We start from the raw sequence: 15,897 nt of genomic DNA on the forward strand, positions 1-15,897 counted from the left end.
CAACTGCTTACGGCATTTTCCATGTCAAGTCCCCCGCCGAGAATCTGGGCGGCAGTTTAATCCGAAATATTAGCCACATAAACTATTTTCTGGCATAAATAAACACAAATAGAACGTAAAAATACCCATAATGCGCAAATAAAAACAACTTACATGATACGTAATGCTCGCATAATATTGATATTAATCCAAAGTTTCAAACACGTCAACGGTTCTTTTAAATGTATATGTTTTTGCAATTCCAATGGACTAAGCCAAGTATTCCTAGTAATATCAAATTCGAAAATACGCTGTAGACCATCTCCAGAATCTTCCGCGAGATAAATCTCGTGTCTAATCTACCAATCGTAATATATGGACTATCTCCGGAACATCCGTAAGATAGATCAAATCATCAATTCAAAACTTCGGCTTTTGGTTTGATAAGGGGTTTTGTATAAAGTTTTGTTTTAATATTTCTCCACAATTCACTGGCAAATTGATTCGGCAATAACAGGTATTGTGTTTGTAACGATGTATTAGGTTGATTAAACTCGATTTTATAGACATACGTGAGACATAAAAATTTTACATTTAAAAATGGGTTACAAGGAAGAACTCTTGAGCTGTACGTATGTACTTATAAAAGCTCAGACCATTCAAGAAGAACTAACGACATACTAACTCAAGGGAACGACTAAGGCTCCATTGCCTTGATTGGTCATTGTCTGCTTGGGTACTTCTTATGGTGGACAAACCAGTTGTCGAACACCTAAGAAATTACGTTAAAATTGAACCACTTAAAATAACAAAACATTTTGTTTTAACAAATGACTAACAGTTCTATCATTTAATAACTTATCTGTAAAGATTTCCAGCAAATATCCTTCAAGAATTCATTACAATGATTCCTTGCTTATTGTCACCCCTAGCAGACACAAAAAATTGCGGCCGATGTTAACATGACCTATTACCGGACAGTTCATAAATACTACTACAGTATATACAAAGTCACATGACAATCAAGTGACCCGGACTCGACGAAAAAATCTGCGTCTGCAGGGCTCAACATTAACCTTAAAGCCAACTTGCCCTGCTGGGCAAGTACTTAGAAAATCAACTTGCCCTGAACTTAAAACCACTTGCCCAAACATGAAATATCACATTAATAGTGTAAACCTCATATTTTTTTTATAAAGATCAAAATGATACACCACAAAACCTTTTTTATTTTTGCACATTTAAAAAATGATTAAATAAACTAGACATTTCTCGTCTGCTAACAGTGCTTAAACAACATGTGAACCGTAACAAAAATGTCAATTGAAGTAAAGCAAAAAAATGTTGAAAAATGTATGTCGCAAAATATGAAATGTATATATATATATATACCAAAGCTATTAGTTGTTATTTTTATACAGTTTTATAGTTTTAGTAGTTTTTTTGTGACTGAAAACACCAACTGTGTTATTTGTAACTGAATAGTAATGAAAAAGATAAACACAATAGCATTTGAAAGCCGATGCTTGGAAACCCAAGCCATTTACGGCGTTTCTAAAAATAAGTTTGGAAATGCATGCGCACCATGCATAGTTAGTTCGGACTTCCGCAAACAACAATTGCCAAGCTAAAATCGTGCATTAGGCAAAATGTTCTTGATTATTTGTACTATTTAACCACAGAAACACAGGTTTTTCTTTGTTCTATTTTGCATTTGCCCGGACGGACGCCTAGATTATTAAATAACTTGCCTGGACCCAACTTTTACTTGCCAGGGGCAATCGAACAACCGTGAATGTTGAGCCCTGGTCTGCTGCAATCAAAATTGCAAACGGAAATATGCTTTTTGGTGTGTAAATTCACGTTTCGATAAATGCATTCAAAAAGTGCAAAAAAACACATGAAACGGTGTAAATACTAATAAATGCATTCCTTTAACCTGTTTTCGGCGCATTTGTTTCAAGCTAAGTAGGCAAACAGGTCATGGCCTTCATGTGCGACCATTTGTTTATCGATGTGACGTCATGCGTACTTTTGCGCATGCGCATACATAAACAAAACAAAACGTCCGATAATAGATGCTGTTCGATAATAGGTACTTACAAGATACATGTACCCCGGGTACTCTTAAGTATACTTACATGTTTCCAAGATACGGTAAATATACTAACAGGTACCCGGGAATTCAAATGCTTAAATGGTGGTTGTCGGCTATTTATTAAAAATTGATAATGTTCATATTAATGGCAATATTCTGTAAAATAGCCTCTTTATTATCGAAACTCCTGTTCAAAAAAGCATGTTGATGAAGTTTTTTTCTTCAAAGAGAATTTTGGTTTGTATTCCGTAGCATTTTACGACATCTGACTTTGGGCAGGAATAATACTCGGGTACAGTCTAAATTGGCAGGGTACACCTTACTTAATTTTCTGTACCCCTGTTACATTTAAGTAGTACCCTAGCTGACAATGACCAATCAAGCCTTACTAAGTTTTGGTAATGAGTTAGCTACATGTATGTCGTGAAAACAAGTTAGAAATGAGTAACTAGTGCAAAACTAAATAAAGGAGCAATGCAATGAAGAAAGAACCGCGCTGTAAATTAAGGCGGGTGCATTAAACAAAAGAGTAGAATTTCAGCTAACTCCAGGGAATGAATTACTAACTCGTGGGAACCACTTACTAAGTCAAGCAAACAAGATAGAGAATAAGAGGAGTGCACAACTAAATATAAGGGGAATGCAATGAAAAATTAGCAGTGCATATAATAAAGGAGGAGTGCATTGAACAATTTCCTGCACTGCTCTTTTTCATCGCACTCCTCTTTTATTATGCCCCGCTTTGAAGAAGAGGGGGTATATTGTTTTGCAAATGTCGGTCCGTATGTCTGTCCACCAGATGGTTTCCGGATGATAACTCAAGAACGCTTATGCCTAGGATCATGAAACTTCATAGGTACATTGATCATGACTCGCAGATGACCCCTATTGATTTTGAGGTCACAAGGTCAAGGTTACAGTGACTCGAAATAGTAAAATGGTTTCCCAATGATAATTCAAGAACGCTAATGCCTAGGATCATGAAACTTCATAGGTACATTGATCATGACTCGCAGATGACCCCTATTGATTTTCAGGTCAAAGGTCAAGGTCACGGTGACCTGAAATAGTAAAATGGTTTCCAGATAATAATTAGGCCTAGGATCATGAAACTTCATAGGTGCATTAACAGTGGTCACTCTGGCCTTCAGAAAATAATTGCCATATTTTTTTTCCTTAAAAAAATAATAGCCAAAACATATGCGGACTTCTCCGCAAAACGGTACTGAAGGCAACAAGAAAGAAAAAACAATGAATCTCATTTATCTATGTTTTATTAAATGTATATCTATTGGATTGAAGTTATAACACATATATATATATATACTTAAAAACAAGCATAATATCAGTGTGTCATTTTTATGCCCCCCTTCGAAGAAGAGGGGGTAAATTTCTTTGCACGTGTCGGTCGGTCCGTCCACCAGGTGGTTTCCGGATGATAACTAAAGAACGCTTGGGCCTAGGATCATGAAATTTTATAGGTACATTGATCATGACTCGCAGATGACCCCTATTGATTTTGAGGTCACTAGGTCAAAGGTCAAGGTCACAGTGACCCGAAATAGTAAAATGGTTTCCGGATGATAACTCAAGAACGCTTAGGCCTAGGATCATGAAACTTGATAGGTAGATTGATCATGCAGGGTTTTTTTTTAGAAAAAGGGGAAGACGCTGGACGCTGGGTAAAAGGGGAAAATAGAGCGCGAAAGAGACATATTTGGGGAAAAAATAAAAACTGTCCATTTCAATGTCTATAACTCGCCTTCATACTTCAGGGTTTTTTTTTAGAAAAAGAGGCATGTCTCTGACCTTTTTGTTCTTAAACACATGTACAAGTATGATATTAAAGTCAAAGACTTAAATAAAGTTGCAGGGGTAGATCTAATAATGGGAAATGTTTTCAACTGGGGCCGGGCGACGATGTCAATATTGTGATTTCAATTTCATGATGAATGGGTAGATGATTTAGATCTGCTACAGTTTTGGAAGGGAAGGTGCAGCAGCTGCTGATTGTGTACTTTCACTTTCAAAATGTTCGATGTTTATTACAAGTACCTCCGAATCCTGCTGGGTTTCAACGGCTTTTGATGATTCATTCTTAAAAAAATGCGTCAACGCAAGTAATATTTTCCGAGTCCGAACGTTTTATTTTGTTCGTGTATGAACGCCAATTGTGAGACTTTTTTCTGTCTTAACGTTTATATATTGGCTTTCACATAACCCGGATGAAAATTCGACTGGTTTCCGGTAATAAATTGACGAAACACCCTTCTTGCGCAAGACAGGAATCCAGTAAAATAGTCACATGATTAATACGATTAGTTGCCCGGTTTCCATGACGTAATTTAAGAGCTATATTTAAAATCACTGGTATTCCCAGATTTGAGTGTTCGTCGGGAGAGAGAGAGAGCGAGATCGTTGTACATGGTACAAATTGGATAAGTGTCGACTTCCCAAAAGAAAATAAAACATTTCTTTGAGGGTAAAATATTATATTTTGGTGAAAAAAAAAAATTTGGAGGGGAAATTATATTTTTAGGGGAAAAATTCTGGTAGGGGAAGACGCCGAATATCGGCGTCACTTTCTTAGTAAAAAAAACCCCTGGATCATGACTCACAGATGACCTCTATTGATTTTCAGGTCACTAGGTCAAAGGTCAAGGTCACAGTGACCCGAAATAGTAAAATGGTTTCCAGATGATAACTCAAGAACGCTTATGCCTAGGATCATGAAACTTGATAGGTAGATTGATCATGACTGGCAGATGACCCCTATTGATTTTCAGGTCACTAGGTCAAAGGTCAAGGTCACAGTGACCCGAAATAGTAAAATGGTTTCAGGATGATAACTCAAGAACGCTTATGCCTAGGATCATGAAACTTCCTAGGTAGATTGATAATGGCTGGCCTATTGATTGTTAGGTCAAAGGTCAGGGTAACCCGAAATAGTAAAATGGTTTCCGAATGATAACTCAAGAATGCTTATGCCTAAGATCATGAAACTTGATAGGTACATTGATCATGAATGCAGTTGACCCCTATTGATTTTCAGGTCACTATATCAAAGGTCAAGGTCACGGTGACCTGAAAAAGTCAAATGGTTTCCGGATGATAACTCAAAAACGCTAATGGCTATCATCATGAAACTTCATAGGTACATTGATCATGACTTGCAGGTGACCCTTATTGATTTTGAGGTCACTAGGTCAAAGGTCAAGGTCATGGTGACCCGAAATAGTAAAACGGTTTCCGGATGATAACTCAAGAACGCTTATGCCTAGGATCATGAAACTTCATAGGTACATTGATCATGACTCGCAGATGACCCCTATCGATTTTGAGGTCACTAGGTCAAAGGTCAAGTTCATGGTGACCCGTAATAGTAAAATGGTTTCCGGATGATAACTAAAGAACGCTTATACCTAGGATCATGAAACTTGATAGGTAGATTGATCATTACTCGCAGATGACCCCTATTGATTTTCAGGTCACTAGGTCAAAGGTCAAGGTCATGGTGGCCCGAAATAGTAAAATGGTTTCTGGATGATAACTCAAGGACACTTATGACTAGGATTATGAAACTTCATAGGTACATTGATCATGACCCCTATTGATTTTGAGGTCACTAGGTCAAAGGTCAAGGTCACAGTGACAAAAACATACTCACACAATGGCTGTCACTACAACGGAGAGCCCATGTGGGGGGGCATGCATGTTTTACAAACAGCCCTTGTCTTATAAAATATTATCATGGCTTTACAATAAAGAACACAATCAATATTGTGGGTGTGACTTAACAAACCAGATCACAGCTACAGTAACAAACACATAAGAATTAAGGACCTCAACCTAGCCAGAGCCCTTACTAATTATACTATTTTTTTTAGTTTTTCCAATTGCAATTTTTGGTGAATACAACTCAGAATATTATAAACCACACCTTCAGTATCACCACATGTGTATTCGTCATTCTATTTTTGCCATTATGAACTTCAAAATTAAATCATAATCAACGAAAACAATACAGTATCCGAAAACGGTAATCCGAAAAAATTGTACGCGGTCTACACATGAAATATGCATAAAATAAAATATTAAGATGCATAATCTAAAATGTGCATATCGTTCGACTACTTTATCTCTTAATACGACGTTTGCCATCGGCCGCAATATTGTAGGCAGAGGCCAATATCAATTGTAAATGATTTATTCCAAAAATAACACTTTCGCAATGCCGATCATGTTTACATCAATTAACGTCATAGCGCGTGAGTTAAAATACACCACCTCAGTGTAATTCCAAACACGTGTTTCGTTAAAATTAGCTGGCCATGGCATATGCCGGGTCCTTTGAATTGGGAAAACCAGGTTACCTGGTTAAAAATTTAAATCATTATGTTAAAGCAGACGACAAACAGTGATAATTACGGGGATAATGAGTTGATGTCGATTAAATAATTATTTCACTAAGCAATGTTCAACGTTATCAAATTGCAGAAAAAAACGGCGTGAAAAATAAAACCAGCCGACAATAAAGAGCGGCGATTTCATGACGATTAATTAATAATTGGCGAAAAATTAACAAAAATCTAACAGTTACCGATTATTGGTAAAGCACGGGAAGATTATTAAAAGATTTTTTCTGAAATATATCACTGCTGTCGGACACTGATTGAGAAAAACGCTCAAGGCCACAATGTCGCCAAAGTTATTGACGCGTGTATTACAATACACAGGGTCCAGTGTACAGGTAATCTCGTTATCGATTTTTCCTGTTTGGTGGCCCGATTTGCAGGCGTTTCGCATTTGCCTGAAAACATTTAGAGGCAATTTGTTCTTTGATGTAGGCGGATAAAATAATCGCCATTTTTTCTAGACAATTTTAAGAAATAATGGCCAGTTGGATAAAAAATAATCTCCATTGGCGATAATGTCTGGCAGCAGCGTGAGCACTGCATTGATCATGACGGGCAGATATGACCCCTATTGATTTTCGGGTCTCCAGGTCAAAGTCAAGGTCACAGTGACAAAAAACGTATTCACACAATTGCCGCCACTACAACTGACAGCCCATATGGGGGGCATGCATGTTTTACAAATAGCCCTTGTTTCACTCCTCTTTTATTGTCTCCTACCGGTTTCACCGGAGGGGACTTATGGTTTTCGCTCTGGGAAACTTGAAACATGGATAGATGGCAATATGGACATTGTGCATGTCATTTCATTTTGTTCCTAGGTCAAAAATTCTGGTTGCTATGGCAACAAATAGACTAGAAATACTGCTGAAAATGGTGGTTTTTTGGGTCTTGCGATAACTTTAAAAGTTCTTCATATTTTTTCATGAAACTTGAAACATGGATAGAATGTGGCAATGTGGACATTTAAAAAATTCTGGTTGCTATGGCAACAAATACAAACAATTAAAAAATTCTGACAATTTTGGAGCAAGTAGGGGACATATATTGCTTGGCAATAGTCTTGTTGGATTGGGAAAAGAATCAAAACTAGGATTGGAAATGGGGTTGAAATTCAAACCTGTTGAACAGGGCAATAAAAGCCTTGCAATAATACTTATAACGATGTGTAACTGCCGGAGTAAGAATGTTCAGAGTAGTACTTGTAGTACCCAGATTGTAGATTTTGTTTGCCTGAGGGAAAATGAAATATGTGTTGTATCCTTCTTGTGTGTTTCAGAAATGGATGTAAGACAGTCTTTAAATGCTGATGACAATTGCTCCGTCATCACGGGAGATGGGCAGCTCTCCTTCATTGAAAATGACAGCTTTTTTGCCAGAGCCCCCCCTCAGGCTGCCTCCACTGTGTGCCGGACGAAAGCCAGGTAATGCTGGAAACCAGCAACAGGATGAGCTGTCTGATTCACGTCAGCTGGTTTCTTTACATGTATATAAATGCTAAAAGAAAGTAACAATAATTCTTCACATTATTTGGATAGCAATGAACATATCGCTTAAGGCCATAGTTTAAAGAGAATCTGAGCTCCAGATAAGCCGTAAATACGCCTTTTTCATGAAGATTAACGCATTTATTTTTATAAACTGGACGTACAATTACGACATTGATATCCATTTTACGCATTTACGAAAAGAATCTGGCCGTACCGATATGTCTGCGTCAGCGCGGCGCGATTTGTTGGTCTCTAACCTAACGGCGCTTTTCGTTAATTTAAATTACCGAAAAGTTGTAGACTGGGTTCATATATTATTGTCTATTCTGTCGCGTGATTTCCTGTAACTTGTAAATCCGTCAAAAACGATATGTCTGCGCGCAATTGAATGCTGGTTTAACAGAAAGCGGCTCAAAACAACACTTTGTTGTTATATAATGACTACATACGGTGTCTTCTAACCATCCTGACATTAAATCTGTAAACCCAGAAAAAGACATTGTCGCCCCGATATTAAACGATTTGATTGCATCGGTGGCGTAAAACGTTAGAAAACACGATTGGAAATGGATGAGACAGTGAAATAAGTGTTCATTTACTTAGCTTACTAGTTGGCTTGTGTTTTCTTGTCAAGAAAAATGAAGAAATAGTATTAGTCATGAGTTTTAATGTGTAGTTGTATTAGTATCATAATTTAGAATGGAATACCTAATACAGTAACTGTTTAAGAAGCTACATAAAATTTATTATAATTGCTGCAAATGTTTCTGTAAAGTCAGTTGTACACCCTTCAATATCCAAGAACACGGGTAGTACAGTACTACCTGTATTTTTGGATATGGTAGTACAGGTACTAATTGATTTTAAGGGTTACTCCTTTTCTTTCTGTCAGTGGCAGTACCGTTACTAATTTCACAAATCCTTATCTGGAGCTCTGAGAATATTTTCATGTTGAATTATACATTATATATCTTTTATGCCCACAAATGGTGACATAAAGTAAGCGCATTGTCCACCTTTTTATCTGTCCCTACATCCATCAGTCTCGCCTTCATGCGTATGTGTATTACTCAGAAGCATTAAGGGATTCAAACCGAACTTCATGTTGTGCTAGAAAGCTTTAACAGAAGGTTCAGAGAACAATAACCATTATTCTTTCTTTCTTTAGGATTTACATAGTTATTTCCATTTGGTATTTTCTTGTGTGAAACATTAGTATTGAAACTAATTAAATAAAACTTGGACATGAATAGGAAGTGCAAATAATAAGAACCATAATGTGCTTGGCTTGTCATTATAAATGGATTTATTGCCCTTGGCTTAATTTTTGTATATAGCCTTTGCTTACAGAGCATACCGTAAAAAGTTGTGTATAAGGCGCACTTTTTTACCCCAAAATTTCATTTTAAAAACTTGATGCGCGTTATGCACAACTACAGCCATGCAAATACATTTTTTCCCTGTCACTGTCAGTTACCCAGTTGCGGTAATTCGCATCATTCTGTTTTCCGGTGTTTTAATTGTATCTATGTTAACAATAGTGTTATATTTACGATTGAGGATGTGATTATCGAGCAATTTGCGTCACCTGTCAAGTTTTGTGTAGCTGGGCTTTTATCAAAACATGCAAACCGGCAAACGGCTTCACACCTACATTGTTTGTTTATCGCCGGTAATGTCGTAATGGTGTTGAGAAGTTTGAGTCGTTAAAGTCTCCTGTCAATTATTGACACTCGAAAAAAACGCATGATATCGGCATTGTAAATAAAACGCGCGGTTGTGAATTAGTCATGCATGAATAACCACGTGACATTACCAATCAATAATGTCAGTTTCTTAGTTATAACTAATCCATCCGTTATGTGTACTCCACGATAAAATCGTGGACAGTTACTTCGGAGACATATGATAAAAGCCTTGATGGTATCCTCGTGGAAAGTGTGCATTTCATGCATAATTCATTTAAATCCAAACATTTATTTTTATGCATAATATGATTTAAAAAAAAAAAACACAAACTAGTTGTATCGTTATCGTCTTTAAAATAATTAATAACTGAAGCAATAAAAGAACACGTAAGATCGGCAATGTAAATATAACGATTTTCAGTTAGCCTGCGGTACGTAATTCCCCCCCCCATTTTTTTTGCTTTAAAAACTTTTTTTCCAGATTTTTTAGCTTAAAAAAGTAGATGCGCGTTATACATAAATGCGCATTATACACAACGTTTTACGGTAACTCATGAAGTGTAGGGTTTTATAAGAGGAAACATCTGCTTTGTATCTGCATACATTTATATTGGACACATGAAATGTATAAATTTTAGGGATGGCAACGAATACCGATTTCGGTATTCGAATATTCGGTCACCCTTCCGAACGAATATTCGGATATTCGGTCAACATCTGTTGGAAAAAGTCAACTTTGTTTACCGTACCATTACTCCATGAATACTACTTTCGTTTTTACCGGAAGTTCACCGGAAGTGACTAAATATTGACACAGCGTTGCCGTCGCTTATTCGAAGCTGATTTCGTTGATTACTTTTTAAGTTTTTATTGTTAAAATTGAATGACAAAAACTGTTTTTAAACTATTAATATCGTACATCAACAATAGAACGAGAAACATAATATTACATGACGAAAAAATAATTACATGACAAAACAGTTATATCTACATATAATTAAAGCTGAACTTAAACGAATTATGTACATAGCAACAACACACTTTAAACCTGTTTAACAGACTAAACAGTCAGTCTTTTAAAGTTGCCACGTTTAAAAGACACTTGGATCGGCGACTTCTTATCGGATGATGTCGTGAAATACTTCCAAGCAGCGGAAGGCGTATGTGGCATTTTGCTTGGACAGATATTTACTTTATGCGTGTAACAATTATAATATTTCAATTAAATGAGGGTGCAATACCAAAAACATTTCTTTAAGTATAATACCTGATTGAATATTGAGTAATTAATTAATGTTTGAACCATACGATACGCAAATACTCATTAGAGGTTGAGTAAATTATTTTCTAAAAGCTTTTTTGATTGGACAACGTGATTATAACCATACGATCTGTTTTGTTTTTCACACCAAGTCGGCTCTTTCTTTACTCATTTAATCTATGATCATTTTAAATGTAATTCGAGTTATTCGATCAAGACGGGTCGGTGTTTTAATTGCCATACGGTCTTATTTGTTTTTTACACAAAGTTAGCTTTTCCTTTACTCATTTAATCTTTGATAATTTTAAATGTAATTCGAGTCATTGGATCAAGTGCAGGTCGGTGTTTTGATTGCAGACGCGATTTGCACCTATCATAATTTTGACACAAAGTGTCTGGCTTTGTTAGCGGGATTTATGACCGGTATACTGTCATCACCATAGCGACGCATTATCGCGCCAACCGGAATAAACATTATGACACGGGGAATAACTTTTTTGACAATGTTTGAAGCAAATTTTACGAATACAAAGTCTTTGAAATTACTCGATTTTTTATTTTTTCTTCCGAATATTCGATTCGGAAAACAGTATCCGAATATTCGGCCCGGGACCGAATATTCGGATATTCGGAGATTCGTTGACATCCCTAATAAATTTGCATCGATATTGACTTTCAAATGCTAACCTTCCTGTCCAAAAATTTAACATTCAATAAAACAATGCACATCGGCAGCTAACAATTTGTTTGTGCATCTAACAATATCCAATGTGACCCACAATGAACTATGTAAAGCATAAGCTAAAGAGCAGCAGAAAGTTTCAATTGAGTTGGCTGAAAAAATTGAATAGTTACATTGAAAGAATGACACCAGGTTTTTTGCACAAATTTATTTCTGCATAGTCATATTCAAACCCTTATAATAATTTGTATCAGTAATATCATGTCACTCTGTTCCTTCACATTTAAGTATTATATTGTATAGGGTTGAACAATTGTTTCATTACCCTTCAAATACTAGTGTTTTCATTTCATGCTTACTTGTTTGTTTATTTAAAATTAGAACAAACTTGTCTTTTTAAGGAGAACCATGCCCATCGATTCTGAAATGGGTTCATTCCTGGAAGAAATGCCATCCCATTTTTCTTTCGAGATTGGTACTCGGCCTAAGCTCTCAAACACAGGAACCAAAGCTAAAGATAAGGGTGAAATGCCACCTCCGATGGAAAATGTGGGCGATTGGTCAGTGGTAATAGATTGGTGTAGGGAAAATCTTGCACAAAATGTAGAGGAGTAAGTCCAGTGCACATGTTTGTTTTGTTTGCAGAAATCTGTTCTTGTTTAACTTAAATATCTATACCAAAAATGTAGCTCTTTGTTTGTTATTTACAGTGAAGCAAGGACATTTTAAAATTGTTAATTAAAAGTGTACAAAGTAAGTATTTGAAATACAGACATGCATATTTTATGTCTTTATTGGCAAAACATTTAATTTGTTGTGAAATTAAATAAAAAGAGTACGTTTTGGAATTGGTATGTTCTGTTTTACAGCTTTGTACCAATAGTTTAGTTTTGGTGTTTCAATTTAAAACCTGGTTTTGACACATTTTAAAATCTGTCTGTTTGAACTAATGTCTGTGTACTGCTTAAATGGAAATTCAGAAGAACAATGCTGCTACATGTATTTGACTCACAACTCAATGCCAATCAACTTTGTGAATTAGCATTTGTAGGATCTTAATTGTAGTGTGTTGTTTGTGCTCTTATGTTTTTAATAACTTTAAAGTTTGCAGTTATTGGTAATTTACTTCACATTGTCTAATACATAATAAATGAGCTTAAGGTGTTTAATTGCAAGCCAAGTTATATGGCATTAAAAACTGTGGGAGCCCTTATAAGTTAATGCTATGAATGTTAACTTATTGAGCTCTGTATATTGAGTACCAAGAAAGTGTTAACAGTGTTGTTTTTTTACAAATAGGGGAATGGTGGCGGAGCCCGTCCAAAGGGAAAAACGCGTCGTTTTTTCGGAAAAGGGGAAATTAAAAATTCACTCTTTTATATGTTATGATATTTATGCCCCCCTTCGAAGAAGAGGGGGTATATTGCTTTGCTCATGTCGGTCGGTCGGTAGGTCGGTAGGTCAGTCGGTCCGTCCACCAGGTGGTTGTCGTATGATAAGTCAAGAACGCATACGCCTAGGATCATGAAACTTCATAGGTAGATTGATCATGACTCACAGATGACCCCTATTGATTTTGAGGTCACTAGGTCAAAGGTCAAGGTCACGGTGACCCGAAATAGTAAAATGGTTTTCGGTTGATAACTCAAGAACGCATACGCCTAGGATCATGAAACTTCATGGGTAGATTGATCATGACTTGCAGATGACCCCTATTGATTTTGAGGTCACTAGGTCAAAGGTCAAGGTCACGGTGACCCGCAATAGTAAAATGGTTTCCGGATGATAACTCAAGAATGCATACGCCTAGGATCATGAAACTTCATGGGTAGATTGATCATGACTCGCAGATGACCCCTATTGATTTTGAGGTCAAAGGTCAAGGTCACGGTGATCCGAAATAGTAAAATGGTTTCCGGATGATAACTCAAGAATGCATACGCCTAGGATCATGAAACTTCATGGGTAGATTGATCAAGACTCGCAGATGACCCCTATTGATTTTGAGGTCACTAGGTCAAAGGTCAAGGTCACGGTGACCCGAAATAGTAAAATGGTTTTCGGATGATAACTCAAGAACGCATATGCCTAGGATCATGAAACTTCAAAGGTAGATTGATCATGACTCGCAGATGACCCCTATCAATTTTGAGGTCACAAGGTCAAAGGTCAAGGTCACGGTGACCCGAAATAGTAAAATGATTTTTGGATGATAACTCAAGAACGCTTTTGCCTAGGATCATGACACTTCATAGGTACATTGATCGTGACTCGCAGATGACCCCTATCGATTTTCAGGTCACTAGTTTATTCTGTTTTCACACTGTCCAGTAAAGAGACTTACAAATTGAATTTTTGACACATGTTAATTCATAATGATGTATAAGCCTTTGTTTCTGTGCCAGTAAATACTATGTTTATGGAAATGACGTGAGAATTCAACATTTAAAAAACCAATGTAATATGATATGTAATATTATATGGCAATAGGACAGTTGTGATTTGCTGGGTCAATTCTATTTAGCTTGACCATCCAAGCGGTTGATAGTTTTGACAAACTGGTGGTCTGAAACATTGAGAAAATGTCACGATTCACTGACAATAAATCAAACATGTAATTCTTGCTACGCAACTTGCATTTAATTTTGTCAATTCAAATTATACATAAAAATATAATTAATTTTTAATCTGCTTGTTAATTGAAAAACAGCAACACAGTTTGTATGTATAAAACAATGTTAATACATAAATAGGATCAAGCATATTAAAATATCAACTTAGATTTAGTTTCCTTTACTGTACAGGATTTGTAAAGTTAGGTTAATATTTGTGTATTGAACAAAAATAACAACAGTGTAAAGAAAAGTTAATTTGGGGATGTTCTATCCAAACCCTGAGAGTTCAGATTTCCTCAAATGCCAAGTAAAGATTGTAAATTTCAACCCACTCGTCTGGTTAGTTTTCAGAGGCACATATAATTAACTTTAAGGCTTAGTGTCTCATTTGTACATGCATTACTGTATTAACTCCAAATCAACTAGTACAAGTGGTAGGCCAGTATTACATGGACTGGTGTTCACTGTTTACACAGTTTCACAACCCCATCTGATACTGGTCAGTGTCTTGGCAAGTGGCCAAAGTTGGGAGTGGAATTAATGGTCTATTACATAACTGACTTCTGTGTGTGGTAAACACATGATACTGGTCAAGTGGTCAAGTTGCACTTATATACATTTGCCCAATACACAACACTAGCCTTGGCTATTTTTAATCAGATTGCATTGCTATCTATGGTGGTCATTGACTAGGGGAGTTAACTGCTATAAATAACATGTTTCATTACCATTAATAAATAAAACATAACAAATTGTGTGCACGTTTCACATATTGTCAAATAAGTCAAAATGTGTGAAAGGAATCCAAAAAATCAAAGACTCAATCATATAATGGATATAATTGTTTAGTATAGGTCCTGATTGGTTTTTGCACTATTAATTGGATACATTTCACAGGTCATTGACATACAGTGACAAAAAACATATTCACACAATGGCTGTCACTACAACGGAGAGCCCATATGGGGGGCATGCATGTTTTACAAACAGCCCTTGTTATTATATGGATACACATGTATGTATGAATGTAATATTCACAGCTGAATTTCTCTGTCCTTTTTCTTAAATATATATCAATGATTTTCAACATTAGTTTCAGACAGTTCAGCCTTCATGCACAGTCTCAGTTTTCCTAGCCATTTTCAGTCTAATTGGGATTTTTTAATCGATAAAATGGCAAATTTGAGCATTTTTTATCAATAAAATGGACCAAATTGGAATGTTTTATCGACAAATATTGCCACAATATAGAAACATCAGGTCTTTTCCTTGGGAAAAATGCAGTTCATATGAAAAGTCCACAGATGTGGGGAAAAACTAATTTAATATAACTCTTTAATCTTTATAATAATTCAAAATAATATTATTTTTTATATTCTTTGTTAGTTGTTTATGAAATTAATTTAAGATATATTTATCATTAGAGATTTTTTTCTAATAAGAAAATATAATATTATATAAAAAAAAAATAACTTCTAGAGGGGATTTTTTCTACACCATTGGGGAAAATTTATACTATTTTTTTTTTTAGTGGAAAGGAGCCGAATATCGGCCTCAAAATTGCCAGAAAAAACACTGGTTAAATCACTTTACATACTTGAATACAAATACAATTATCATGCCCCCTTCGAAGAAGAGGGAGTATATTGTTTTGCACATGTCGGTCAAT

General features: G+C 35.9%; 2 protein-coding genes across 4 annotated transcripts in view; both read left to right on the top strand.

Moving 5' to 3' along the window:
* LOC127845676 (WW domain-containing oxidoreductase-like) overlaps positions 1-3,712 on the top strand; it is a 323,591-nt gene extending 319,879 nt beyond the window's left edge. The window contains exon 9 of the transcript XR_008033317.1: positions 3,602-3,712. The gene's annotated coding sequence lies outside the window, so the exon portion shown is untranslated. The remainder of the gene's footprint in view (positions 1-3,601) is intronic.
* Positions 1-15,897, top strand: part of LOC127845662 (uncharacterized) — a 110,478-nt gene that overhangs the window by 1,849 nt on the left and 92,732 nt on the right. For 2 of the 3 annotated variants that reach the window (XM_052376687.1, XM_052376688.1), the window contains exons 2-3: positions 7,772-7,916; positions 12,015-12,224. In XM_052376687.1, the coding sequence (XP_052232647.1) occupies positions 7,774-7,916; positions 12,015-12,224 (353 nt within the window). In that variant the 5' untranslated portion in view covers positions 7,772-7,773. The remainder of the gene's footprint in view (positions 1-7,771; positions 7,917-12,014; positions 12,225-15,897) is intronic. The other variant, XM_052376689.1, reaches the window with a different exon arrangement.

The sequence above is a fragment of the Dreissena polymorpha genome, chromosome 9, assembly GCF_020536995.1.
Source record: "Dreissena polymorpha isolate Duluth1 chromosome 9, UMN_Dpol_1.0, whole genome shotgun sequence".
In the NCBI taxonomy this organism is placed as follows: domain Eukaryota; kingdom Metazoa; phylum Mollusca; class Bivalvia; order Myida; family Dreissenidae; genus Dreissena; species Dreissena polymorpha.